The sequence below is a fragment of the Monodon monoceros genome, unplaced genomic scaffold (genome assembly GCF_005190385.1).
Source record: "Monodon monoceros isolate NGI ecotype Baffin Bay Population unplaced genomic scaffold, NGI_Narwhal_1 Super_Scaffold_8, whole genome shotgun sequence".
Lineage (NCBI taxonomy): Eukaryota > Metazoa > Chordata > Mammalia > Artiodactyla > Monodontidae > Monodon > Monodon monoceros.
Window position 1 is genome coordinate 64,202,273 of NW_021703785.1, and position 27,618 is coordinate 64,229,890.

At 32.5% G+C, this 27,618-nt stretch overlaps 1 protein-coding gene across 6 annotated transcripts in view; it reads right to left on the minus strand.

Annotated features, from left to right (window-relative positions):
* The window catches only part of NBEA (neurobeachin), a 618,768-nt gene that overhangs the window by 376,296 nt on the left and 214,854 nt on the right, over positions 1 to 27,618 (minus strand). For all 6 annotated transcript variants that reach the window (XM_029209906.1, XM_029209902.1, XM_029209901.1 and 3 more), the window contains 3 exons: positions 23,789 to 23,957; positions 22,219 to 22,314; positions 9,817 to 10,255 (listed from right to left, as the gene is read on the minus strand). In XM_029209906.1, the coding sequence (XP_029065739.1) occupies positions 9,817 to 10,255; positions 22,219 to 22,314; positions 23,789 to 23,957 (704 nt within the window). The remainder of the gene's footprint in view (positions 1 to 9,816; positions 10,256 to 22,218; positions 22,315 to 23,788; positions 23,958 to 27,618) is intronic.

Here is a 27,618-nt window from a genome sequence, read left to right on the forward strand (position 1 = left end):
TTTCATAGTAGGAATGCTATTATAATGAAAGAGAACTGGGAGGATACAATAGACATTTGGTAAAAGATCTATTTAGCTTCTAAAGTTTGTGAACTTAGAAGTTGAAAATTTCCTCATGTTTCGTTAGCATATTTAAATGAATTTCATAAAAAAAATTTCTGAACTTAACATCTGTGTTAACCCTAAATAATAAATGGATGTGAATAGTAGTCAATTTAAAAGATAAAGAAACTATTTCTTTAACATAATAAATATCTTTACTTCCTTTCAGTGAAGCTTCATTTTTCTCAAAGTTTACAGCACTCCAACTCCATTTAATAAATACTTTCAAGCATTACTCATTGAACTTATTTATCTAGAAAGTAGATGTATGAGATATTTTAAGTTCAAATATAATGCTTGAAAACTAATGACTGAGAGTAAAAAATATCCAATCTAAACTAGGTCTTTTAAATGTATTTATATTTTATAATTTTCTCATTAAAAAGTTCTGCTTAAAGGAAACTATATCAATGGCTCATTGTCAAATAAGTCTATGGCTTAAACTTCCTTAATACCAATGATTTTCAAAGAAAAATGACTTTGTCAATGTAAAAAATCTAAATTTATAAGAATTATTATTTTCAATTTTAGGGGTATTTAAAACTTTTTTGTGACCAAAGTAATTATAATCTTAAATAATTTTACTCGTGACAAAAATCTTCATTATCTCTTTATGGATACTTTTTTTTTTTCCTTAATGGATAGTGTCAAATTCATCAGACTCAACCTTGAACTTTCAACTATCTTATTAAATTTCCAAAAGCACACACTATGCTTTCAATCCCTTCATTGATCATTCCTCATCGAACACCTTCATTTATTTCACTGAGAGGTGGTGTGACATTATGGAGAATACAGGATGTGGAGTTAGAAGATTAAGGCTTGAGAACTAAATCACTCTCAAGCTATGTGATATTAAATTTCAGTTTTTCAGTAAAAATGGCAAGACAAATGCCACTTCACGTATGACTGGAGAAATTAAATGAGACTGTATTTAAAAGAACTTTGTCAATTATGAAATGCCTTATAAATGTTAATAACTGTTACCATTTTCTAAAGTGAAATAATTCTCTGCTTCCAAGATAAGGTATTTAGTTACAATGATCTACATAAAGATCAACAGAAAAGAAACCAAACTAATATTTTGGATTTATCATCAAAAGTCTTCCCTAAACTTCTAAACTATTTCATTGCCTATCTAGAAAGAAAAGAAAATAATCAATTCTTGATTTGAAAAGAAGTCATTAGTAAAACTACAATATTTTTTCCTAAATCTCTCATTAAAATCCTTATGGCTAAAATACAGAAACACAGGCTGATTGACAGTGCTGTGAGACAAATTTGTAGATGGTAGGAAAAAATATTACCAAAGCTTCCTGATTAACCGATCATTACCAACTTTGTACAAAAGCTCTCTGTAACAGGCTACTACAGGCATCTTGTCAAGTACTGAGGGTATGAGATATGTATTATGAAAAATTAGTTCTATGAATGAGGGAAAAAATTTTTCATCTCAACAACCTGTAATGATGGCTTGTAAATAAATGCAAACAACATTAAATGCCTTTCTACTAAAAAACTTCTAAAAACATCTGATTTAATAGCAATTGACATGAAAGCCTCCAGACACTTCACTGACAGCAAACTCAGCAGTCTGGTAGTTAGTACAACAAGGGATATAAATAGAGTACAGTGTCTAGAAGCCCAGTTTTTAATGTCAAACAGACCTGAGTTAGAATTCTACCTCTATCTATTTTACTTTGGTAGTGTATATATGTCTAAGGTAGTAAGCAAATAAATCTCTCTAAGCTCCATCCTCCTTACCTTTAAAATAAGACATAATAGTTTGTACTTCATAAGACTGTTACAAAGATAAAAGGATATGCTGCATATAAAATGCTTAGCATTTTACCTGGAATATTATAAGTGGTCCAAACATTTTAGCTATCATTAGTATTGCTATGGCTCCCAAAAGTGCTGATACGATCTGGGTCTACCTCAGCAACAGTATCCAGAGTCAAAGAAGCAATAATCCTGATATACTTTGTGACTGTCAGACCTCATAAAGTCCTATGTATAGTTTTAGGCACCATATTTCAAGAATAATGACAAAAAGCATCATGTCCATAAAAGAACAGTTAGGATCACAGTAGATCTAGAACACAAGTCATGTCAGGAAAGACTGAGAGTCTAGAAAATTATAGTAAAGACGTGAGAAAAAATTACACCAATTTTTAAAAATCTGGAGGTATTTGACAAGGAAACAAGATGAAATTTCCACGTATCTCCAAATACCAGATTAGGGCCAACAGGGGAAAGAACTCTCTAGTAATTTTTATGAGCACCAGTTTCCAAACACTGATGTGTTCAAAGGGCTAGGACGACCATGTCACAAGAGTGGTGGTGAGAGAGGTGAGAAGCTGGTTTGACTGATTTCTCCAATTCATTTTCAATCCATAATTTTATGCATTTGTTAGAACTACTATTTCCCCTTTGATTATTATGCTGATATTGTTTATCTAGAATCAGAGGACTGTCCATTTTGGTCCTTAACATCATTTATTCACCAACACTACCCATTCCCTAACACCTCAGACCATTCTCTCTCATAAGCAATATATTTTACAAATTATTTGAATGTTTATACTTGCCAGTATGTGTTGATAACATATTAGTTATTTTCTGGAATGTTATTATGTATTTGCAACTACTTATATATGAAAGTAAAAATTTTCAGCTTTTACAAAATATTAGTCAACATTTTCCACTTGGTTACTTATCCCCCCCTACATCAAAAGGCTTACCTAGGAGTCTATGTACCCATTGTGGGTACCCCATTAGGGTGCATAAAAACACACAAATTTTTAGAGTATATACATTTTTCTACGGTGAGCATACAATTTTTATCTGGATTCCAAAAATATAGCCACAAAAGTTGAGCCACCAATCTAGACTATTAACATACTCCATTCTTCTACTAGATCTGCCAGTCATACTGATGGATATCTAGAATACTCTACACTACACACATTTTAAAAAATGCATTATTCTATCTTATGAATATTCTTTCCATATTTTCCCATACAATTTCACACTTCTGTCCCACAACGTTAAGACTGAAAACTATAAAGAAGTGGAAAATTCCTTTATACTACATATAATCTATACATGTGCCAAGGCTGTAAAGGTTATCATCAAAGTAGCACAAGCCAGAAAACTATTCTATCTAATTCACTTCAACAAAATGTTTCACTGAGTGATTAATTATATGTTTTGTAATACATTGAGTGTATTACAAAATACATGTAAGTGTAAAATTTTCCATCATTGAATTCATCCTATCTCAAAGCCATAGATTTGGGGTGTGGTCTTAAGATTTGCTCACTCATTTAACTCTGACGTGTGAGGGACTGTTCTGAGTTCTGAGATATAGCAATGTATAGAACAGACAAAATCTCTGCCCTCATGGAATTTACATTTCAACAGGGAGAGACAGAAAATACAATAACATAAATGATTAAATATAGTACACCAAGTGGTAAGTGTTGTGAGGAAAATAAGCATGGACAGGAATAATGAGTATTATTGGAAGGGTGGCTAAGAGAAGACATATTCAAAAGGTGGTATTTGAGGAAACACTGACAGGGTGAATGAACAAGCCAGGAGGGTATCTAGGGAAGAGTGTCATGGGATAGCAAACAGGAAGAAGGCTAGTGTGACTTGAGAAGATTGAGTGATATGCAGAGATATAAGAGATGAGATGAAAGAAGTAACAGGGCCTCAGATCATAGGTCCTTATAGTCCACTGTAAAGATGCTGTCTTTTCCTCAGAGTGGGATCAGCAGCCATTAAAAGCTTAGGAATAGGGGAGCAATATAACATTAGGTTATAACAGGATCACGCTGGCTGCTATGTTAAGGATAGACAAGGGGGAAAAGGCAAATGGCGGGGAGACTGGTTAGGAGAATACTACAATAATCTAAGTAAGAAATGCGAGTAGTTTGGATCAGAATTGCAAAGTGAAACTGGTGAACAATGGGTCAAATTTTGACTATATTAAGAAGGCAGAGCAAACACGACTTGCAGAAGACTGGATGTGGGTATGAGAGAAAAGTCAAAGATTACGTAAAGATTTTTGCCTTAAGCAACTGGAAGGGCAGAACTGCCATTAATTAAGATAGGGACTGCTATGGTTGGAACAGTTTTTTTTGTTTGTTTTTGTTTTTTTATAACTGTTATTAATCATCCAAGTAGTAATGTTGAATAAGCAATCAGATAGATGAGTCTTCAGTTTAGGAGACAGGTTTGGGCTGAGACATAAAATTGGTAGTAATCAGACTATATGTTATTTAATGCCAGGAACATGGATGAAATCACCAAAGAAGTCAATGCAAAGAGATGGAAGAAGTGGTCCAAAGACAGAGTCTTGGGGATCTCCATTAACTAGTTATGTGAGTTTTGTAAAAAGGATACTATTTGATCTGTACACTTCAAGAACTGTCCTAAGTGTAAAGCGAGATACTGAAAGTAAGAAATGGCTTTTAAATAGTGACTTATTAAGACAAGTGAGTTTTATATCTCACTCATGGATCCTATAATAATTCCTTTCTTCTTTCCACTTGCTCCCTCTTTTCTGTAACACTTGCTGAGCACTGACAGGTTAAGGGAATACAACTACACTGACAAGTTAGGGGATACCAAGACAAGTAAGACATAACCCGTGTCAGAGATGCTTGAAGAAAATACAAGAGACAAAACTGCAATGTATTTCGATAACAACTCTGATTAGAGTTATGCACAAGAACTTTCAGAAACATAAAGGATGAGCTTTATCAGGGAAGAGTAAGCCGAATTGAAAAGGACCAATGGGAATCAGCCAAGAAGAGGAAAGTTCAATATTAGAAACTTCATGAGGCAAAGAGATATGAAAAATCATAAAAGATTGAAGGACTGCAAATAGATCCTTACGGCTGGTGAAAGATGAGGACTTTGTATTCCAAACTAAGAAGTTCATCCTTTACTGTGTAATAAGAAATTGTTTCAAAATCTTCATCAGTATTGCATTTAAGAAAAACATCTCTGACCTAAATGTGGAAGGTGCATTTGGTGGGGGAACACCTGGAAACAGGTGATAGCTTTGAGACTGGGCATGTCAAATCTTTTCTGGATTTCAGGTCTTTTAACCAAGTTCGTAACTATCTGCCACCTTTTGAGACAAACTGTAAGGCCATCTCATTTATTCTAGGGATTTGGAACTTTATGGGACTTTTTGGAAATGATGCATTATTCTATATGTTGGGAAACTGAGTCCCAGAGAACCAAAGAGAACAGATAAGGGTCACACAACTAATTACAGAAACCCATTACTGATAGCCATTTCTTCTAATTTCTAGATTATTACTCTTTATCTAACAAGGCTTACTGTTGTTAAACATTTATCTTGAAAGAAAAAATTGAAACTATGAAGAAAAAAATTTTACTTCTGCTTTTAAGTTGACATTACAATTTACTGCAGCTCATTAGAAATCACAAGTTTATTTATGATGTTTTCATGATTTATTCATTGCTATCTTGTAAAGTATTTAGAGTACCCGTAGAGAAAGAGGATGTATGAAAAATAACTGAGTATTTCATTAGTCCACCCTTTAAAGAGAGATGCTTTTTTCAGCTCACTGAACTGTCTGTGGAAATGCCAGGAGAGAAAAAGGCAACAACATTGGGGAAATTAGGATACAACCATGCTGGGTCAAAACTGCATCTTCTGGCAACTGGCCTTAAAATACTATACCCAGGGTACTTGGAGCGTAATACAAGCTGGGATTTCAGTGGCTAGGTATCATAGAAACTTTCAGTTGTAAAGGCTGGCAGAGTTTTAATCAATGTAGCTTACATTTACTTGCTCATTCTTTAAGTGATATAATCAAAACACTTTTTAAAAATAAATTAGAAAACTGTAAGAACAGAAATTGAAGTACTCAGCAGTAATTGTAAGTTTTCATATTCTGACTTAATTCTAAGCTTAAAGAAATCAATGTAGGAGGATTCCATCATCTCTACTAAACATTTCTTTTTTATTTATCCTAAATTGTCATCCTTAGCACTAATATTTAAAACATTAGTGTTAAAAAACTAGAGAGAGAATACCTAGACTAAGCTTATAGTTTAGGTTCACTAATATGAAGGCTATATATATTGTTTTTTAGTCCCATAATATTTACAAAATATTTTTTATTTCAGAGATTTTCTTCTTCAGAGAATGAAACACTTGGAAGCAAGGATATTAAAAGTTTGAGGGGAAAAAATACAAACTAATTTGCCCGAACATATCAAACTCAGTAACTGAAACACAAGCAGGTATGTAAAATCAAAAAGGATGAAATATAAATAATAAGATCATTGTATACTAGCCACAGAAGCAACACAATTACTAGCTTTTTGTGATATCCCAGACTTAAGATAATTTTCTGAAATATAACGACAGTTAAAATGTATAGAGAAGCATATTGTCCTCTGCCTTTTTTTATTGTCTTTTGTCCAAACTAAGGGGGCGTCTCAGGAATCCCTGGAGAATTAAGACTGAGCTAAATCACAGATACATACAAAATTCTCAAAAGATTAAAAGCATTTGTATATACAGGGTTAAATTTTAGTTTAAAGGATATGGTAAAGCTTAATTGGTGGTTTTAGAGAAAAGCATTCCCTCAATCTAAAAGTTACAGAGTTACTGATACCTGAAAAAAATACAGCTCAGCTAGGCTATTTTATAAACCATAGATCTACACAGAAATCTACCACAAGAGACAGTACTGTTGGGGAACTCTGCAACTAGATTTATAAGTTCTATTATGAGATTATTAAACTCTTCTCTTAGAAATAAAACCATGATAAATATTCCTCTTCGCTTCATAGTGACAAAACAGTAGAAAAACTCTTGTAGTTTCGTAATCATATTTCCTCTACACATACAGTGTGTTCCATCTATAGAATGACAGTAGCGGATGTCTAGGATTTTCAGTGCTTTACAATGCATAAATATACATTTGTTAGGGCCACTCATTATAATCAAAGACATATACTTAAATCTGCATAGATGATGACTGGAGGAAATGAAAGAAAAAGAATCAGCATTTCCCATATATATAGATAAGAAAATTTATATAATATTTCATAATACAACCTGATGAAAGATTTAATACTGAAAGAAAAAGGTTTATTTTAGTTAAGTCTAAATGTTTCTAAAATTTGATGTTGCAATTTACCGAATGAAAACGATATTACAAACTTCAAAACACTGAAATTCATCAATGTGCCATCCTAAGTGAGGAGAAACTCCACATGTAAAACATAAGTTAACATAACTCAATTGACATCAGTTGTTTTAGGAAGTTATTCCCAAACTTACAATCTAGAATAAGTATAAAGAATATACATTGTTAGCATGTTTTCAATAGAACAAATAAACTATTGGCTAACAAAAGGAAAATCCTAGGTGATTTCCACTGCGATTGTACAATATTATTATGTATGATTTAGTTACAAAGAAATGAGCAGCTGAGTTTACAGCTATTTTTCAACTAAAGATATAAATGAAAAATACATTATTGGTAGAGTAAGACCCATGCTAATTCTGTGTTTGAAACTGTAAGTATTCAAGATTTGCCTCTAAAGCCTGTCTTCTTGGATCCTATTTTCAAGGAATTCAATCTGATGTTAAAAGACATGTCATAACTTGAATTTCAGACTTTAGTGCTTCAGAAATATGTTTATATACTTCATAATGTAATTACAGCTACCTTAAGACAGATAAGGCAAATGGTAGCAATATATTGGAAATATAATTGAAAAATGCAGTTGTCCAGAAGCACTTGTGGGGATGATGTCTCAGAAAAGCTGCTAAAAGCTCCAGAGTTTGAAGTTAAATTTTTGATGTTGTCACTCTCAATCTATTGAATGGCTGACAGACAATCAAACCCGTCTGGCTGGCTGGCAGCTCATTTTCCTGGCAGGTGGCAAACAATTAGACACACCAATTTGTGCCTCCTGATGACATTAAAGCATGAAACTAAGTTGTATGCAGGGCCTAGTGATTTGTGTGAAAGCATTTCAAAAATAATACTCTTTGCCGTGGCAACTCATTTCAGACTGCCACCTCCCATTATGGCTTTGAGCACTGAAGACGACAGACTTGAGTTACGTGCAGTGCAAGGCCGCTTCTGTTCAATCCGTCATCAGCGCCCCCTGAGACCTCAATCCCCTCCTTTCATCAATATCACCTCATCATTTACATTTGATAGTACTTGAGCTACTGCATATATTAACTACACTGGAGACCCTGCTCCTAAAAAGAACTGAAATATGCTTTGTGCTCCTCGATTTCATTTCTACTTATGCAATTTAGAAGAATGATTCCACTCTCATTGCATTTTGCACAAATGCTACCAGGAACAAGTGGAAAGTTCTATTTTTTGTAAAGCAATATCCTCAAAAGTGTAATAAATTTTGAGTAGCTAAGAATATCGGCACTCAGATGACTGCTTCATTAAGTTTTAATGAAAAAAACTGTTCTAATGATAATCCAAATTAAAACAGAAATATTTTACTTAATGTTTATTTCACTGGATTCTCTTATGCAAATTACAATGATTCTCTGTATCTACTGTTTTATATTTTAACAAAATTTAGATATAGAACTTAAAAATTAAATGGAACATAAAACTTATGACCCCAAGTTAAATTATTGTACCATTTATTTATAGATAAAGATTTATAGATATATACAAGTACTTACATGCTTATGCTTATACAAACTCATAAACACACATACACATATATCCTGGGAACACAAACCAAATATGAATTGGCATAAGGAACATCCAAGGAACTATATGAATGAACCTCCAAACTATTAAAAAAAAGAAACAATTTCCTACCTTTTATACCCCTCCTTTTTTTAGTTTTTAAAAAACTTCTGACACTTAACACATTTTATCTTATAGACAACTATCTGTAAATATTTAATCTCCTTTTACTACTTTAAGTTCATAGAAAACAAACCTGATTCTATCTCTTTATATTTGACATGATGACTAATGCCATTCATATTTTCACAATAAATTTTCAAGAAATATCTGTAGGATGCTGCTTGAAATGCTTATAGGCAAATTTTAAATCATATTTATGTATGAAAAAGATAATTCATCCTAACTGAAAATGGCTTTACTGCCACACCTCAACCCCTAAACTCTAAAAAAATTATTGTCTCTAATTGGGACAAAGCAGTTTGGCTATTTTAGAGAAGACATTATGGAATATATATTACATTTTGACTATATATTTATTTTGACATTTAAGAAACATTTGACTTCCTAACTTGATCTTTTCTCCCTAAAACAAAAAACAATTACTTTCCAGTTTCCTCACATATATGTATATATAAATGTATATAATATATAAAACATATATATATATATATAAAATGACTTCTCTAATCTACTGCAGTCACTTGATGATAGATTATAATCAGAATCTGTGTTTCCCTATTTCCAATTCAATGTGCTATCGCCATTTCATATTAAACCCCCTTTTTTGAAACATATTATTAAAATGCCTGACTATGAGATCAATCCAGTTGGCCTGTCACTTTGATAGTCTTTGTAGTAAGAATCTACAGTAAAAAATACAAAGTTTTCAAGACCCTCCTAATATTTTTAAATTAACAGACTCTAATTTTCCTTCTATGCATAGAACACTGTAAATAATAAATTCAGTACCTACCTGTCAAAGGAATGAAACTGCATAGGAAGAATAGCTTGCGCTTCTCTCTTCAGTGCTGGATCTGGGTATGGGATAGGTTCAGGGCCACATTCTGCAATTTCAACTGGGGCGGCCACAAGACTTTTCAATATTTCCTTGACATTGATGCCTTTGGTTTGACTAATGCTAGATATAGATGGCGCAGGCTTCAACATTTCACTGGGGTTCTCAGTTAGGCTTTCCTGTGACTTTTTCACTTCGGATGACAAAGTAGATAACAGTTCACTCATGGCATCAGGGCCTGTGCTAGTCTCTAATTCTGCCCCATTCAGGATGCTAGCCACTTGCTCCTCTCCGATTCCTGAATCAGTATGAGGAATGGAACTTTCTAGATGAATATCTTCACCAGGGGCTGGTGTTTCTTTTTCCTTTACCGTGTCTGGAAATGCAGCAGGTGTTTCTGTAATGAAAGAAACTGATTTAAACAAAAAGCTTCACGAGGAAAACCTAGTATTATTAATAAAATATACTCACATATTAGAATAAGCAAAAGAAAACCTGTAAGAAACAAAAAATCTGCTAAATGGATGTGCGTAACAACACAACTTGATTAAAATATATCAACCACATACACCCGTCATTTTGTTTGGCAAGCATCAACAGAACCCTGTTTCTTTTATAAATCATCTGGCATTTCAAAATTGATATATAAGCATGGAGAAATAGTTCCTACCACAATTGCTTATAGCAGCTTGTAAATAATTATTATATAAAGCTCCCCTTTTATACTTTTATTGTTAGCTACCAATCATGCAAGATAAATTATTATACTTCTCTAATATCTCCTTAAAAATATTAAGTTACTTTTATATCTTTTTTGGTATTTCAGTAACCAATAATGAAATGCCTGATTGAAATATTTAAACTAGTTAAAGATATATTTTAAATTACACATAATACATAAAATTCTAAAGAGTTAATTGCAAAAAGCATGTCAAATGATTAGTTCAAAAGGATAAATGCTTTGATAATAGAATAGTGAGCCTCACAAATTTAACCTATATGTGTCTTAAGAACAATTATTTTGGAATACTCATGATGATTCTTTGTGCATAAATAAAAATTTCAACTTGTGAAAATTGAATCACAAATACGTATGAAAACATATATAATATTACTAACTAAAATAGATAAAAAGAAAACCATCTTTAAAATGTTAAATTCCTATCAAATCTCATTATACAAAGGTCATTATAATAAAGTTTTTCATATGTTACCAAATTCTAAATGATGACCTTGAAAAATTTATCTAATCTAAGTACAATGGGAATAATAGCTTTTAACTTAATAAAGTCATGTTGGAGAAGAAAATAAGATACACACTTATTTACTTGCAGTTCCTGCATGAAGTAGATACTTAGTAAATGGCAGCTATTTGTATTACTTTAATAACTAATAGTTCTTCTTTGTAATACAAGAAGGGCAAACTAAACTATGTCTATGATCTCTTCAAAATTAACATCTGTAAGTTCTATAAAACTGCCCTTAGGTTTGTTTGTTTATTTATTTATTCATTCATTCATTCTTGGCTTGTTGGGTCTTCGTTGTGGTGCGTGGGCTTCTCATTGCAGTGGCTTCTCTTGTTGCGAAGCATGGGCTCTAGGCGCGCAGGCTTCAGTAGTTGTGGCACGTGGGCTCAGTAGTTGTGGCTCGCAGGCGTAGTTGCTCCACGGCATGTGGGATCCTCCCAGACCAGGGATCAAACCCATCTTCCCTGCACTGGCAGACAGATTCTTAACCACTGCACCACCAGGGAAGTACAGACTGCCCTTAGGTGTTGTTGTTGTTGTTGTTTATTTCTTTGTTTCTTTGATTTGAAAGGTTATTAGAACAAGAAACTAAAGATATACATCTCTCACAAGTCCATGTCATGTGGCAGTTTTCCTCATATTTATTAAATAGGTTTTAGTTTTGCTTGTTTGGGCAAGGATGTTAGAATTGAAAGAACAAAAGATTACTCCGTAGAACATGATAATAATATTCAAACACTAGATGAACAACATGAAAAATAGGTTTTTCTTAGTTGTTCTTAAGGCTAAAACTTAAAATAACTATATAAAGTTTTTTTGAGAAGACAGAAAATTTCGGTAATATTACTGGCAAAACACTAGAGAAGGAAAAAGGTAAAGATAACAATTTGGCATTTTTTAAATAAAACCTTGTGAGAGCAGATTAAGACAAATCAGAATAATAGCATTAGGAATAATATAGAAGAGAAAGAATCAAGATGCTTCTGAAATATCTAGCTTAAAGAAAAAAAAAGAACAGTGATATGTCACTAACTGAAGAAGAAAGCTAAAAAGAAGCAAGTTTGTTCAGGAAAATAATGAATTAATTGAGTATGCAGAATCTCTGGGACATTTATATCTGTAAGTCAAGGAAACTATGGCCATATATTTAGGGAACATTCAAACAGAGGTGATAATCAAATTTTGGAAATTGATGAAATTACCTAGGAATATAGGATGGGAAGATGGCTAAGCCAGTTATTTCCACTCTTAGAGATACTACTGAGTTTACTTAATGCATGTTTAATCTACAGATTACATAATCTTGGAGAGAAAACAATTACAGCAGAAAACTCAGGAGAGAATTAAACAGCGGTAGTGACATTTTTATGGCAACAGGACAGAGAATGTAAACACATAAACAAAATAAGAACTCTAACATCAACAAAATATCATAGTGGAATAGTTACTAGCATGGGCTAACTTTTCTTAATGAGTTTAATTGTCAAAAGGCATAAAGTCAAGTCTAGCACTTAGTCTAAATTTAGCTAATTTATAGATCTTGTCTACAGGCTTGGCTTTACCCTAACATGATGTCTCAGAATCTTTATTTATGATGTGTTTTACATTAAGAGCTACACAAAAATGTAAACTTTTCAAGTTGTATTGGTCTGAAATATAAGCATTTTGCTAGCAAACAAAATATCTAAGAAAATAAAAATCTTTGGTTTGTGTCCACAAGGTGTCAAATAAAAAGATTTTTTCTACCAACTATACAATTTTTTGCTTTTCTATTCAACTGACTCTCTCAGTAGACAACTAAAATCTATAACTCAGTAGCTAGATACATGGAACTTCAACATAAATTTTGACCTCTTGATTATAAAACACAATTAAAAGTTTATTAAATTTGAATATTAAAATATTTTCAAATGCCTCATCAAAATATTTATACAGTAATAAAAATCTTAATTTTTTTACTGTGAATGATAAAAGAATTATTTCAAGAGAGCAGTAATTTTGATATTTCAATAAGAATTCTATTCAAATACATAAGTTTTGTAAAGTTTATGATCTTATTCACCTAGAAATAAAAATAAACACCAATGAAAAATTTTATAACAGTAATTGCAAATAGAAAACAGGTCAATACTCAAAAAACCTACCTTAATTTCCCATTATGCATTTATAGAACACACTCTCAGATGATAGCACAAACTTCAGCTTAGATGAATTACATGTTTCCAGAATGCTTCTTTGTAACACTAAAGTACTTTGAGGATTTAACCCAAGTGACTTCAATAGAAGCTAAGCATGAGCAGCATAGAAAGTATAAATGATTGCACCTGTGCAGGTTATATTACTGACAGGAGACTTCCAACTTTTCAGTAGTTCTCCACAGTTTCTGTAGCAATAGGCCATGTCAGTACACAAAGGAGAAATATTACTAGCCTGGGTGATCTTAATCTTGTCAGAACAGGCAGTTGGGTGCCAGATGCCTCTTTTTCTTACTGTTTTTCATTGAACCTAATGAGTTCATCTAATGCATGTTCGGAAAAATATGGGGTTAAGTTCAACAAATGACATGATTTCTACATGGTGACCTCATTTAACACATTCCTTCCGCCAAAAATCTTGTTTTATGATAATTTATGAAGTGTTTCAATATTTCTTACCTATTAAATTACTCAAATTGCTATTTTCCAAACTACCTTAATAAGGAATAACATGAAAGGAACATATAGCTTCTTGTTAGTATAGCACTAAAAATTACATCAAGATTACTTATTTGCTTTTCAAACAGTAATACTAAGCAAACTATTCACATTAGAGTAATTTAAAATAAACATAAAGATCTGTATATAACTTGTATATCTTGTTTATATTAAATGCAAATTAGTTAAACTGCATAAAAATTAACCAAAACTCCAAAGAGAAAAGAAAATACAGATCCCAACCACTCTATCGGCTATTCTCTCTACTTATCTTCAATTTCTACCTCTCATCCCTAGCTCTGGTCCCTTTATCTGCAGATCAGTATCTCCCACCCTAAAAGAACAACCTCTTACTCCCACCTACCTTCAGGTACTTTGGGTATTTCTCCTTCCTTTCTGAAAAGGATATGTCATAAGAAAGATAATGGGAATGTAGTCAAATTGATAAAGGTTTCAATTCTGGCTCCACAACTTTACTAGTTTTCCATGTTATCTTGAACAAGTTAGTTACGCTTTGAAAGCTGCAAGGACCGCACTTGAAAAATATAGATCTTATGTGTGCTATGAGGATTAAGAAATGTATCAGGCTATCACCTGTAATGTACTTGCTTGATTTAGCTTCCCAAAGGCTTAGAAGATTTCCACAGACATCTCAAAATTAATACATCTAAAAATGGAAGTCTTGGTCATTCTCTTCAAATAATCTGCCTCCGTTCTTGCTTGCTTTGACAAATGATTACTTATCATCTTGGTACTTCAGACCAGACAGCTAGGTATTATCTTTGAAAACTTCTCATACCCTCATGCCCCAGATCCAATCTTTTACCATATCCTGTCAATTTTACTTCCAAAGTATGTCTAACTTATCTTCCTGTTTAATCTCTACTGCCGCTACACCTTAGTCCTAAGCAATAGCAGTTCTTACCTAGAAAGCAATAGTCTCCGATGGTTTATTCAGTTACCCTCAATGCCCCTCTAAATCTATTCCCTCATTGTACTCAGAATACTCTTGTAAAATTATAAACCAGAATACTCTTGTAAAATTGTATACTTGTAGCACGCAGAATTAATGCCCCTCTCTCCCAACGACGTCCACGTCCTAATCTCCATAGCCTGTGAATATTGCCTTACATGGCAAAAAGGACATGGATTATCCAGGTCAGCTCAATCAAACTTCAAAGCAGAAAACCTTTCCTAGCTGTGCTCAGAGGAAGATATGACTAAAGAAGAATAGCCCGAAAGATGCAGAGTTCTTGGTTTTAAAAATGGAGGAATAAGAAACAAAGCTATAAGCCAAGAATATGAGTGGCCTCTGGAAGCTGGAAAAGGCAAGGAAAATGGATTCTCCTCAAGAGCCTCCAAAAAGGCATGCAGCCTTGAGGATGTCTTGATTTTAGCCTGGTGAAATCCATGTAAGACTTCTGATCTACAGAACTATAAAATAATAAATTTGTGTTGTTTTAGGCCAGTAAGTCTGTGGTATTTTGTTATGGCAGCAATGGAACACTAATATAACACTCCTCTGCTTAGTTTAAAAACCAGATCCTTAGTATAGTTTACAAGCCCTACATGATTTGGTTCCTGCTTACCTGTCTAAATTCATGGAATGCTTCCCTTTCACTTGATTCTTATGTTCCACCCACATACGTTCCCAAAATATGCCAAGGAATTTCTCTGAATACGTGGCTACCTTTTCAGAAATGTGCTTCCACTATCCCCAGTCTTTTTCCCAAACTAACTGACTTCATTGTTTGGTTCAAAGCTTAAATATCATTTCTATAAGGCCTTTCCCAACCCCCAAATTAAATTGTTTCTTCTTTTGTACCTTCTCACAATAATCTGTAATTTTATTTCTTAGAATACAACATAGCTTGCAATTATATATTTAAGTGTGTGGTTTCTAAAAGTCTATCTTCCTCACTAGAATGTTAGCTTCATAAACATAGAGACTTTGTGATCAATATTATGTATCTCCAGTACCTAGTATGTAATAGGAAACCATTCATTTATTCAGCAAATACATAATGAATGAATCATAAGGTAAGTTGGAAAAAAGATCAAATTAGAAGATGAAAGAAAAAAGAGAGGAGGGAGGCTTTTGTTGGTACCCTTACTAATACTGAAAACAGACATTTATTTTAAAGAGTCGAAGTTTAAAAAAAATACTTGTTAGGGAAAACTGAGCATAATTTTCAGCTATAAATAAGATTAAATATATAGGATATTTGACATCAGTATTCGATAAGAATTCTATAAATATTATACAAATGACAGTGTAGAGTACTCGTAAAATAAATTATAATGTACCCATATAATGAATTACGAGTCCATTAAAAATGACTCCAAAAGATAAAATAACAAATGTGCAAGCTGAAATCATAGTGTTTGATTATATGAATGTAGCAACTTATTTAATAAATGTTAGCTTTATTTCTAAGTATGCAATAAATAAAAACTGAGTGGTAAAAAAATTATTGGCATATCTTTCATTGTTCCCTTAATATATACTTCTAAGAGTAAAATTAGTAGAACAAGGATCACGGATATTTTTATTCTACGTAAAATGCACATTATTTATATTCTCACCCTTCAAAATTTTGCCCAATTTGAAAATTTTGGTACAGTTTTGTTTCAGTATAAATGTATTTGATTATGAGTAGATTTAAATAAATTTCCCTTATTTGTACTTACATTGCCTTTCTCTTATTAACTGTTCAGCTATTTTTTACATTTTTCCATTACTGTCATATATTCTTTTAATTGATCTGTAAGAGTTCTTTATTTATTAAGGATTAACTTTTATCACTAAGTGTAAATTTTTTCCTGTTTGCATTTTTTCTTTTAATTTTGTTAACATTTTCAGACATGCAGATAAATAAAACTTATTTAGTCATATCTTTACAACTTGATGTTATGATTTAAAACATCTTTTCTTATATTATATAAATATTAATTTTAATTTTCTTGAATTATGTTCAGTTTCCTTTTTCGCTTTAAATTTTAATACATGTGGAGTTTATTTAGCCTGTTATATGGAATAAGGATATAAATTTATTTTTTTCAATTGGCTACCCCATTTGGTAATACCAATACCATTTGCCAAATAATACTTCCTCTTCCATTTGATTAGAAAAGTTATATTTATTATATATGAAATACTCATACAAATTCCTACCTATTTGTAGACTGTTTATGCCATATGTCTGTTCTCGTATAAGTGGCACAATATCTTAATTATTTTAATTCCTGTGAACATAATTCTTTTCCCTGACAATAAATTGCTAGAGGAAAAGTAATACAACATATTTATTTGTAAGTTCACCTACATATTAACATTCTTCTTTTGAAACCTAATGTGGAAAGTTAACATAAAGCTTCTACAGCTTCTAGGACAAGCTATGAATAAAAATTTCTTTTCTCTGTTTTAAGTATGTTTATTAATGAAATATATTTTATGGCTACCATCAATATTCAGCTTTTTAAAAATTGTTTAGCTTTCTCAATAACTTACCCATTTACTTAACAAATATTTACTGTATGTACTTCCAAGTGCCATGCTAGATATTAGGAATTACCTTCTTCAAGCACACATTCTAATAGACAAACAAATAAATAAATTGTATAAGTGCAAGAAGGGAAATAAAGAGGATGCCATGATAAGAAAATAAGGTGGTTGTGGGGTGGAAGCTCCTTAGCTATAGTAGTCAGGGAAAGCCTCTTTGAGGAGGTGACCTTTAACCAGACACCTGAAGGATAAGTACTCTCCAATCATACAAAAAATAGGGAGAAGAGAGAGCCAAAAACTAGGAACAAAATACAAACATCACGAGGCAGGAAAGTGCTTGGCATGATTAAACAACTAAAAGGTAGTTTCATTGTAGTGAGCAGATGCAAGAACCACATGAGATGAAGTTAGGAAGGTAGTGATACTTTACTCTAAATGTTATGAGAAATTTTTATGTCAAAAAGAGACATAATCTCATTTATATTTTAAAATAAACTGCGGCAAAACTATAAAAAAATCAAATAAAGATCAGCAAGACAAGAGGCGAGGAAACCACTTTGGAGACGACTGTAGTAATCCAGATAAGTTAGAACTAGAGTAGTCTTGCCACTATAAGTTAAGACATTTTAACTGTTTTGAAAACCATAGGAATCCCTTAGAAATTTTTAGAAAGAAAAATTATTTGTTATATTATAAAATATTTATTAAATGAATGTATTATATTAAATATAAATTACATTTCATTACTTTATTATTTTATATAATAATGTTATTTTAAAACTTGTCATCAGTAGCAGAATAAATCAGCAGTCCCCAACCATTTTTGGCACCAGGGACTGGTTTCATGGAAGACAGTTTTTCCACGGAAGGTTGGTGGGGGGGATGGTTCAGGTGGTAATATGAGCGATGGGGAGCGGTGGAGAGTGATGGGGAGCGATGGGGAGCGATGGGGAGCGGAGCTGCAGATGAAGCTTCACTCGCTTGCCTGCCACCCACCTCACCTCCTGCTGTGTGGCTCAGTTCCTAACAGGCCACGGACCAGTACTGGCCTGTGGCCCGGGAGTTGGGGGCCCCTGGACTAAATGACTAGAGACAAGAAGTCCAAGGAAGAAACTACGCAATACTCCAAGGGCTGAAGGACTATCAAAGATTAAGAAGAGAGAGGCCAAAGAGCTAGTTCAGAATTTTTTAAAAGGCTCAATAACGAGGTGAAAAAAGGCAGTAAAGTGTGAAGGAGTTGAAGAGTAGTCCAGATCAGTCTTCTCAAAACAGAAAATAAAAGCATAAAAGCTTGTATTATTTGACTCCATAAACATAAAATTAAATTTCAATGAATATACAATCAGAACAAAGGTAAATTGGGAAAAAAAATACAAAAACTATCCATGTTGTTGACTGAAAGTGTGGATATAGGTGATCAATCTAGACAAATGTTACTGTACTTGTAACTTTTTTCAGTACACATAAATAAACAAAAAGTTTTAAGCAAAGAGTGATTCCCCAAAAGAAATGCCTATATAAACATTTTGAACAAATACTGGGAATATAAATATTTAAAGTTTATAATGTGATGAACTTTTGCTTGTTAACTTATCTAATCCAAGTAGAACTGGTAATACTACTACTCATGGGAATAACATATAGCTAGCCTATTTTTGTTTTATTTTAATAACACGCAGAGTGGAGAAAGCCGTGTCACAGAGTTATGTTGATAGAATGAGAACTCAGAGAGCTCAGAACATGTATTCATTTTATACTTTTACCCAAAATGAAACTAGAAATGCTGTATCTTCAAAATATACCCTCAATGTTCATCAATACTCATTTCCAATAATTTATCCCATATAGTTATAATCAAACATAAATTATATTTCAATGAAAGAAATAGATTCCAGATCCATAAATTTTGTTTATACGTATCTCCTTTTAATGTAAAATAAAATACAAGACATTCTATCAAATACATAAAATGATAGGAGGTAACTTTTCAAGGTGAGCAAAATCAAGATCATTCTTAAGATAGAGATACTTCATTAATAACTATTATATAATAAATAATATTATTAAAATAATTTTTATTAAATTATGCAAGATATCATAGAAACTGTGTACTTCCAACATTCTAACTTTTATTTTTGTTCTTTCATCTTTTCTCACACTAAAAATACATGATGCAATCCTTTCCTGCTTGGAAGTACTAAGTTCATTTAACACAGTTTATATGTCTGACAAAGAGGCCAGTTCTACTAATTTTTGAAGAGTGGAATGAAACTGGTTTCTTAGCCTGTAAAAACACTAAGAATTGACTTTGTATTTCCAACATCATCAACAGAACTTTTCCTCTCAATAACCACTGCATGACAGCACGCAGTAACAGTTACTTACTATCACCTTCCATATTATCATATAATTAAAACAATAGAGGGGCTGCCCTGGTGGCGCCGTGGTTAAGAGTTCGCCTGCCGATGCAGGGGACATGGGTTCGTGCCCCGGTCCGGGAAGATCCCACATGCCACGGAGCGGCTGGGCCCGTGAGCCATGGCCGCTGAGCCTGCGCTCCGCAATGGGAGAGGCCACAACAGTGAGAGGCCCACGTATTGCAAAAAAAAAAAAAAAAAAAAAAAAAAAGAATAGAAAATTTACCACATCGGCCTTAAAGTAATTCAAAATTTTATTATACCACTAAGACCATTATGCAGTTCAGCTAAAATTGTTTCATAGTAAACTTTTCTTGATAAAGAAAGCAGAGCATAGATATTTTGATGCAGGCTCCTTAATCAGGTTAACCACTCCAGAGTATATTCTAGTCACTGCAGTTAACCTTTTGGAACACACTTCTACACAAAACAAATTCCAGACGACACTCCAATCTAATCTAATCTAATTTAGTCTAATCCTTCTTAGTTTATCCAACTCAGAGTTAGATGCCTTTGTAAGCAATAAAGCTGAAAAGAATTTTTCCTTTATTTCATCATTATGTCCAAAGTTTGCACGTTTATGAAAAATATCTGTCCATTCATCAAGTTGTAATAAGAAATACTTTGCTGCTTTATTTGTTCTATAAGTTGTTCTTCCATATCATTAGCCAATGTATGAAGTACACTGAACAGTGGTATCATCTGGAGCTCAAGGTCCTCTCTAAAATTACTCCGGTTATTGGCAGAATTCAGTCCCTTGCCGGGAAGTGCTCTCAGCTCCTACAAGGTGATCTCAGGTCTTTGTTGCATGGTCACCTCCATCTCAGCAATGAAAAACTTCCTTTATTTCAGATCCCTCTAACACTTTCAGGCTCTCTCATTTCCTCTTCCAAACCAGCCAGAGAAAACTCTCTGCCTTTACAGGGTTCATGTGATTAGGTCAGAGTTACCTGTATAATCACCTTTTCTTAAAAGCAACTGTGCTAAAAATATGCGAATCAAGTATCAAAGGAGAAGAAAAAAGACAAGACTAAAAGACCCACAAAGCAATGAACCAACCCTTGAGTAGTTACAATGGATTGAATAATGTTCCCTCCAAATTCATGTCCCCCCAAAACCTGTGAATATGACCTTATTTGGAAATAGGGTCTTTGAAGATATAATCAAGTGAAAATGAGGTCAAACTGGATTAGAGAGGCGCCCATGTCCAATATGACTGGTATTCTTACAAAAAGAAGGAAATCTGGACACAGGCACAGAGAGAAGATGGTCATGTGAAGATGGAGACAGAGATTGGAGTTGATGCTCACACAAGCCAAGGAAAGCTGAAGATTGCCAGCACCCACCATAAGCTAGGAAGACGGTCATGTGAAGATGGAGACAGAGATTGGAGTTGATGCTCCCAAAAGCCAAGGAAAGCTGAGGATTGCCAGCACCCACCATAAGCTAGGAAGAAACAAGGAAGGATCCTCCCGTAGAGCCCTCAGGGAGAGCACGGCCCTGCTGATACTTTGATTTGGACTTCTAGCCTCCACAACTATGAGAGAATACATTTCTGTTTTAAGCCAAAAAAAAAAAAAAAAAAAAGAAGCAACTGTGCTAACATAGCCCTGTCACAATAGTAAAATCTATCATATTCACTGTCCCAGGAATTATGCAGGGTGTGTACACGGGAAAATCCTGGGGGGGGGGGGAATAGTTTGGCTCACCTTTGTTCTGCACAGACTAATCTCATGTTAATCTTACCCAGAGACATCATTTTGGCTATTTTATTTTTCATCTCTAAGACTGCAAATTGGTTCTTTTACAAAAATCTTCCATTTTTCTTCACATTATGTTCACTTTTTCCTTTAAATTGAAAAACATCTTGAACATATTTATAATAGATGTTGGAATGCCCTTATCTGACGATTCTGCTATATCTATCCTTTCTGAATCTGTTTCTATCGACTGATTTTTTTCTTCTGCTTATGCATCACATTTTCTTGCTTCTTTGCACATTTAATGATTTTTTATTAGATGCTTAATGTTGAATTTTACATTGTTTGGTGAAGAATTTTTTTGTATTCCTTTAAAAAGAGTTGGAATTTTGTTCCGACAGAAAATTAAGTAACTTATCAGTTTGATGCTTTCGAGGCTTGTTTTTCTCAACTTTTTTGTTGTCATTACATAGTAGCCTTCATTTTAGGGCTAATTTAGTCCCACTAATAAGACGTGACTCTTCTGCAATCTCCAATGAATGCCACCACTGTGCATATTATTATACATATAATTAGGCAGCCTTAATTTGCAGATGATACTTAAAGAAATATAATGGAATATAAATATAAAAACTATATTTTGCTTTCAATAGCCAGGTATAAATACAACATATTATATCTTCTTGAAACCTGAGGTGTATGATTGTTTATAAACAATTAGATTATGGATGGTTATTGTATAACAATTTATGAAATTTAAGAATATCCAAACAGGTCAGGAGATGAGGTTAATATTACCTTTGTAAAATGAGTGGGCAAAGCTCTGCTCAGGAATTAACTTGGCAAGGAATCCATGGTTCAAACTTGGATGAGGGATAGATGGTATGACCACAACTGTGGAGAAAATTATGGAATCAAATTTGAGCCAGCATGTAACAACCTGCAACATGGTCCACTGAAGATCCAAGACAGTTCTATATCACTACAACATGCAAACATACTAGTAGTAAAGACCACATCTCTGGAGGAAGGAAAGAAGTTATGTATTAAGAGAAAGGAAATAATATACTCGTTAAGTAGAGTAATTTTAGCAACATATACAGAGACATACAAACAGAAGAAAATCAGAACTGGAAGGTTCACTAAAATAATGCTTGCTTTATACATATATGACTGTTATGCATGTATTAAAAATGAAGAAAGAGTTGATTAACATATAGAGTCTCAGGGTTTTAAATGGTCAAAAGACATAAACTGCAATGGTAGGATAACATTTAATTTGAAGAATAAAGTTAAAAGTAAAAGTATACTACAAAGAAATATCATGTTTACATACTAAAAATAAATACAGCATGCAACAGCAAAGAATTATAGTTAAATATAATCTGTATTTCCACAACAGTGATAAAAAGTAAATGAGATATGATATGAATATGGAAAACAAAATGCAGAGATTTGACCACTAATTTCTACTCACTTTTAAAAATATTCATTTAATTTGTACATCATATGCATTTATTTAGGTAAGATAATTTCTATTACAAATTAATCCAGAGGTACATGAAATAACCACTGGGTTACTAAGGTCACACTGCAAACAACAGAGAAACAACCTTGATGTAAACACCCGGCAAGAAATGCAATTGATAAAAGGCTCCCCATGATATTAAAATATTAGTTGCCAGAAAATGTGTTTATCATTTCCAAGCAGAGTAGATAAAGCTGATAATGCATGAACTCCTACAACATGAGCATCTTCTATAGATGAGAAAGACAACATGATCCAAAACGGTTCACTGATGTCTAGAAGTCTTTTTTTGATTTTAGTTGAAGCAACTTTGGTATAAAGTTTAGAATGTATGTTTGTTTATTATAAACCTCTGACAGAATATTTAGATACTGAAATAACTATACACAATGAATGAAAGAAAGAAAGAAAGAGAAAGAAAGAAAGAAAGGAAGAAGGAAAGAAAGAGGGATGCTATCTTTGATCTTGGGTATAAAGATTTACACTTTGGCTTATTGTTGATATTGAACTACTCTATAAGGACCTCCTACTTTCATGTTTATAAAGTTTAAAATTATACATTTAAAATATATGAGTTATTTTCATATTAAACAGTAGTATAAATGATTTGTATTAATAAATAGAAAAATTAAAACCAAAACTCTGATAAAATGAGAATATAGGAAGTATCATTCTACATTTTTGTGTAATTAAAGAATATTAAATCGGCATTTATATACCACCTACTTATAAATACTTGAGGTGATTATGAATAGAACCAGTTTAAATCTAGATGCAAAATGAAATAAAAAGGAAATAAATGATGATGAAAATTCAAATAATTAGACAAATATTAAGTACCTGTACTTGTTGGTGAATTTATTTCTTGTCTGATGTTTCTACCTGGCTGGCTTCCAGTTCTTGCAGTCTCTCGCTGGGGTTCTAAAATGTCACGATACTTGGAAACCATCAGAACCGAAATGAAGTAAACAACAGCTAGAGCTAAGAACTGTGCCTGCTTGCTATCATCCTGCATAAAATGAAAAGGCAGTGTTGACACTCAAAACTTTTAAAGTATAAGTTCTTTGAGTACAAGAAACTATTGTTGTTTCATCTTCTTTATGGAGGCAAAATATGACATTTAACTTTTACTAAAACTTGCTAAGTATACACTGCTATTTAATAAGTATCATCTAAGTATAGATAAAAAACTCCATAAATATATCATCTGATTTACAGGTTGGAATGTAATTTCAAAAAATGAGAATGTTAAGATTTTGCTGAATATGCCACAAAATTTTATTCTTTGTCCTCTCCACTACTAGTATCTACTACTTCCATAACAGAGAATGCATATTTATAAGATATGCAGATAGCACAAGCTTGAAAAGAATAGTTTAACATCTGAATAAAAAAAAGGCAAGAGTTTCAAATATACTTTCAAGTAACTGAAAAAAAATTAACAGAAAAAAATTACAATTGGAATACATATACAATTCTAACATACCACTATCTGAGCAGGAAACAATATGAGTAAACTAGGGGAGGTGTAAAAATGGGGGAGCATGAAGCCTGAATTGTTTACAAGTTCAATATGAGCTAAAAGTGTGATATGGCAGCTTAAGAAAAAGCTAACACAACGTCTGACACATAACAGATAAAAAGAAGTAACAGCACCACTATTCTCCTCTGGAAAAATGAGGTAATTTTTCCAGTGCAGAATTGGGAGCCAATATTTGAGGCTCCCAATTTCAAAAGCTCAATGACAAAATGAAATTTTTCCAGAGGAGAGCAGCAACGTGGTAAAAGGTCTGAAAAAGACTGACCAAGTTAGGATAAAGCGGTAATAGCTTTAAAAAAGCAGATTGCTGTCTAGTAGAGAAGATAAGTTTAAAATAAGTATGCTTTGCAAAAATATAAATAGCCATATAACCTTGAGAGTTCTATCCAAAAAGCCTAAATAATCATCATATGGGGAAAATTGTTAATGGACAAATTTAAATGACCTCTAATACTATTTCCAGATTAGACTATATCCAAGTCATCATATATAGATGGTTATTAAGCCTTTTTTCTAAGCTAGGTTAAAAGTGATACTCAAGCCAAAACTGCAAGTAATTACCTTGGCCCATAGATAACATAGAAATAAGGAAAACAAACATGCATTAAAGTCTAGTAACTCCATAAACAGGCACTTTACATTACTATTTCATTTAGGTGCAATGTGAGCAAGATTCAAAATTTATGTGCATTTGTTAGAAAAAAAAGACAATGAGAAATATTTACTGATGATTTAATACTATGAAACAGAATTAGTACAGGTAATGCAGAAAATGACCAAACTCGATTAAATTTGTTCTGAAATATTATGAATTTAGTATTTCATACTCTGTGGGTAACAGATAGCTTTTATATATATAATTTTTTTTAAAGACCTAATTTTTTATCTCATGTGGTTTTGAAATTAAGGCAACTAAAAATGACTATTGATTCGTAAAAATTTCAAAAGTTAAGGAGAAATCTTACTATAATTTCTACAATTGACTATAAAATATAGCAATTGTAAAACACTTCCAAATTTTGGAGATTATTTAAAATGAAAATAAAAGTGTACCTTAGAATTTACGAAATATGGTGGTAAAAAAGAGAGTGCTTTGCAAAGATCTACCTTGGGATTCTGACTCGACCTCACACTAGCTGTGTGATCTTAATGTTTTTGAGTCTTAGCTTTCTCTTAACCTTTTACTGAAAGCTGAGGTAATATATACTAAGTGTCTGATACACAGTATAAACTCAATGAACACAAATTATGTTACCTCCCTGATGTTTGGAAGGTACACCTGAGAACACTAATTCCCTTCCTTCAGGAAGAAAGCTAATAAGCACCACTGTTGGGTTATCCAGTATAGTTACAAAACATCTATAGATACTAGAAAAATTATGATAATCCACCACAATAACCTGATTCAGAATTTACTAACAATTTAAATGCAATGTCACACTTAACATAAACCCCTTCTATGTTAGGTTCGAATGGGTCTCTTGGAGATGAAGACATACTCCATGTTTAAATCATCTGTCATTAAAAAAAATTCTTTCCACAACATGTTTTTTTTCAGGATGAATAATTCGCATTTCTAAATGGTTAAACTGTTAGTAATTTTTTTTCCCAAGTCCAAATTCAAGTCCAGATTATAGAGTTTCTCACAGCATGATTTTTATACTATTATATGTTTTATCTCCTATTTTTAAAAATTCCTTTATTTTTTATTAACTATAAAAGCAATACAGGTTTACTACAGAAAATATGAAAATACAAAAAAAGTACAAAATAAAAACTGTTTACCTAGAGATAATCACTGGTAGCACTTGGGTACTTTTTTCCAGACTTTTTAAAAAAAGGTGAACATGTGCATGTATGTACACTTGGCATACAAATGCAATATTTGCGTAGTATAAGTATTTTTGCATACTGCTGCTTTCCCTTAAAATATATCATGAGCATTTTACATGTCACTAAGTTTCCCTCAAAAATATGTTAATAGCTGCACAGTTTCTTGTTAAATGAATATACTATGGTTTATTAAGCTCTATATTGGATATTTACACTGTTATCAATTTTCCTGAAGGCAACTCTGATGAGCACATGGGCTTAAATAGCTTAAGGAGAACCACTGGGTAATAGCATCAATATTTGTAAGAGTTTTAACACATGTTGGTAAAGAGCTTTCCAAAAAGTTTATTCAACTTCTATTCCTACCAGTGATAAGTCATGATTCAATCATGACTGTTTCAATGCATGCATGTTTCAATGCATCCTTGTAATGACAGGTACTATTATTTAAATTTTTTAGTTTATTTAATGGTAAAATATTTATCTCACTCTTGTTTTAAATTTGCATTTCTTTGACTGCTGGTTATACTGACTTTTAAATCATATGTTTGTTACCTTATTTTCATATTTTACATCCATTGCTTATTTTTCTGTTGGTATGGTTGTAATTTTCTTAGTGATTTATAAGCACTGACATATATTAAAGAGTGAGAATTTTTCTATCATATATTCCTACCATGCAGTATTATGCTGTATGACTTAAATATATTTTAACCACTTTCTCAAGTACAAAGTACTCTATCCAATTTATTATTAAATGTAAGTTTAAAACATAAACTTCCTTCTATGTTTCATAAATCATCAATTAAAATAAGAAAAACAGAATCCAAAATGGCCGATAAACAGCAACTATACTAAGGAGTACTGCCAATATTGCGTCTGCTGTGAAATGCTGTGTATGTTTCTACACAATTTGTGGAAAGGCCAATCTTATCTATCCTTACTTTGGATAAGTGATCATATAATTGGAGGGTTCCATGAAACCGTTTCCTTAAGCTATCTTTTCAATAAGCTTTATTAAGCAACCTTTCTAACTCAAATTCCCATCGATATCTATATTTTAAAATGCAGATTCTTATCTCAAAAGTAATTGCCCCCCAAATGTAACTGCCAATAACACCTTAATGAATTAATCTCTTTTATCCATAATATAAGGAACATTGATATTAGCAAAATATTCAGTACCTAGAGATGGAGCAAGGAATACTAAAAGACAGGAGTAGGTGATTCAAGATAAAGTCAAGTATAATTTTCAAAGTTATCCCTATTCTTAGTATCCATACAAAAATTAAATAAA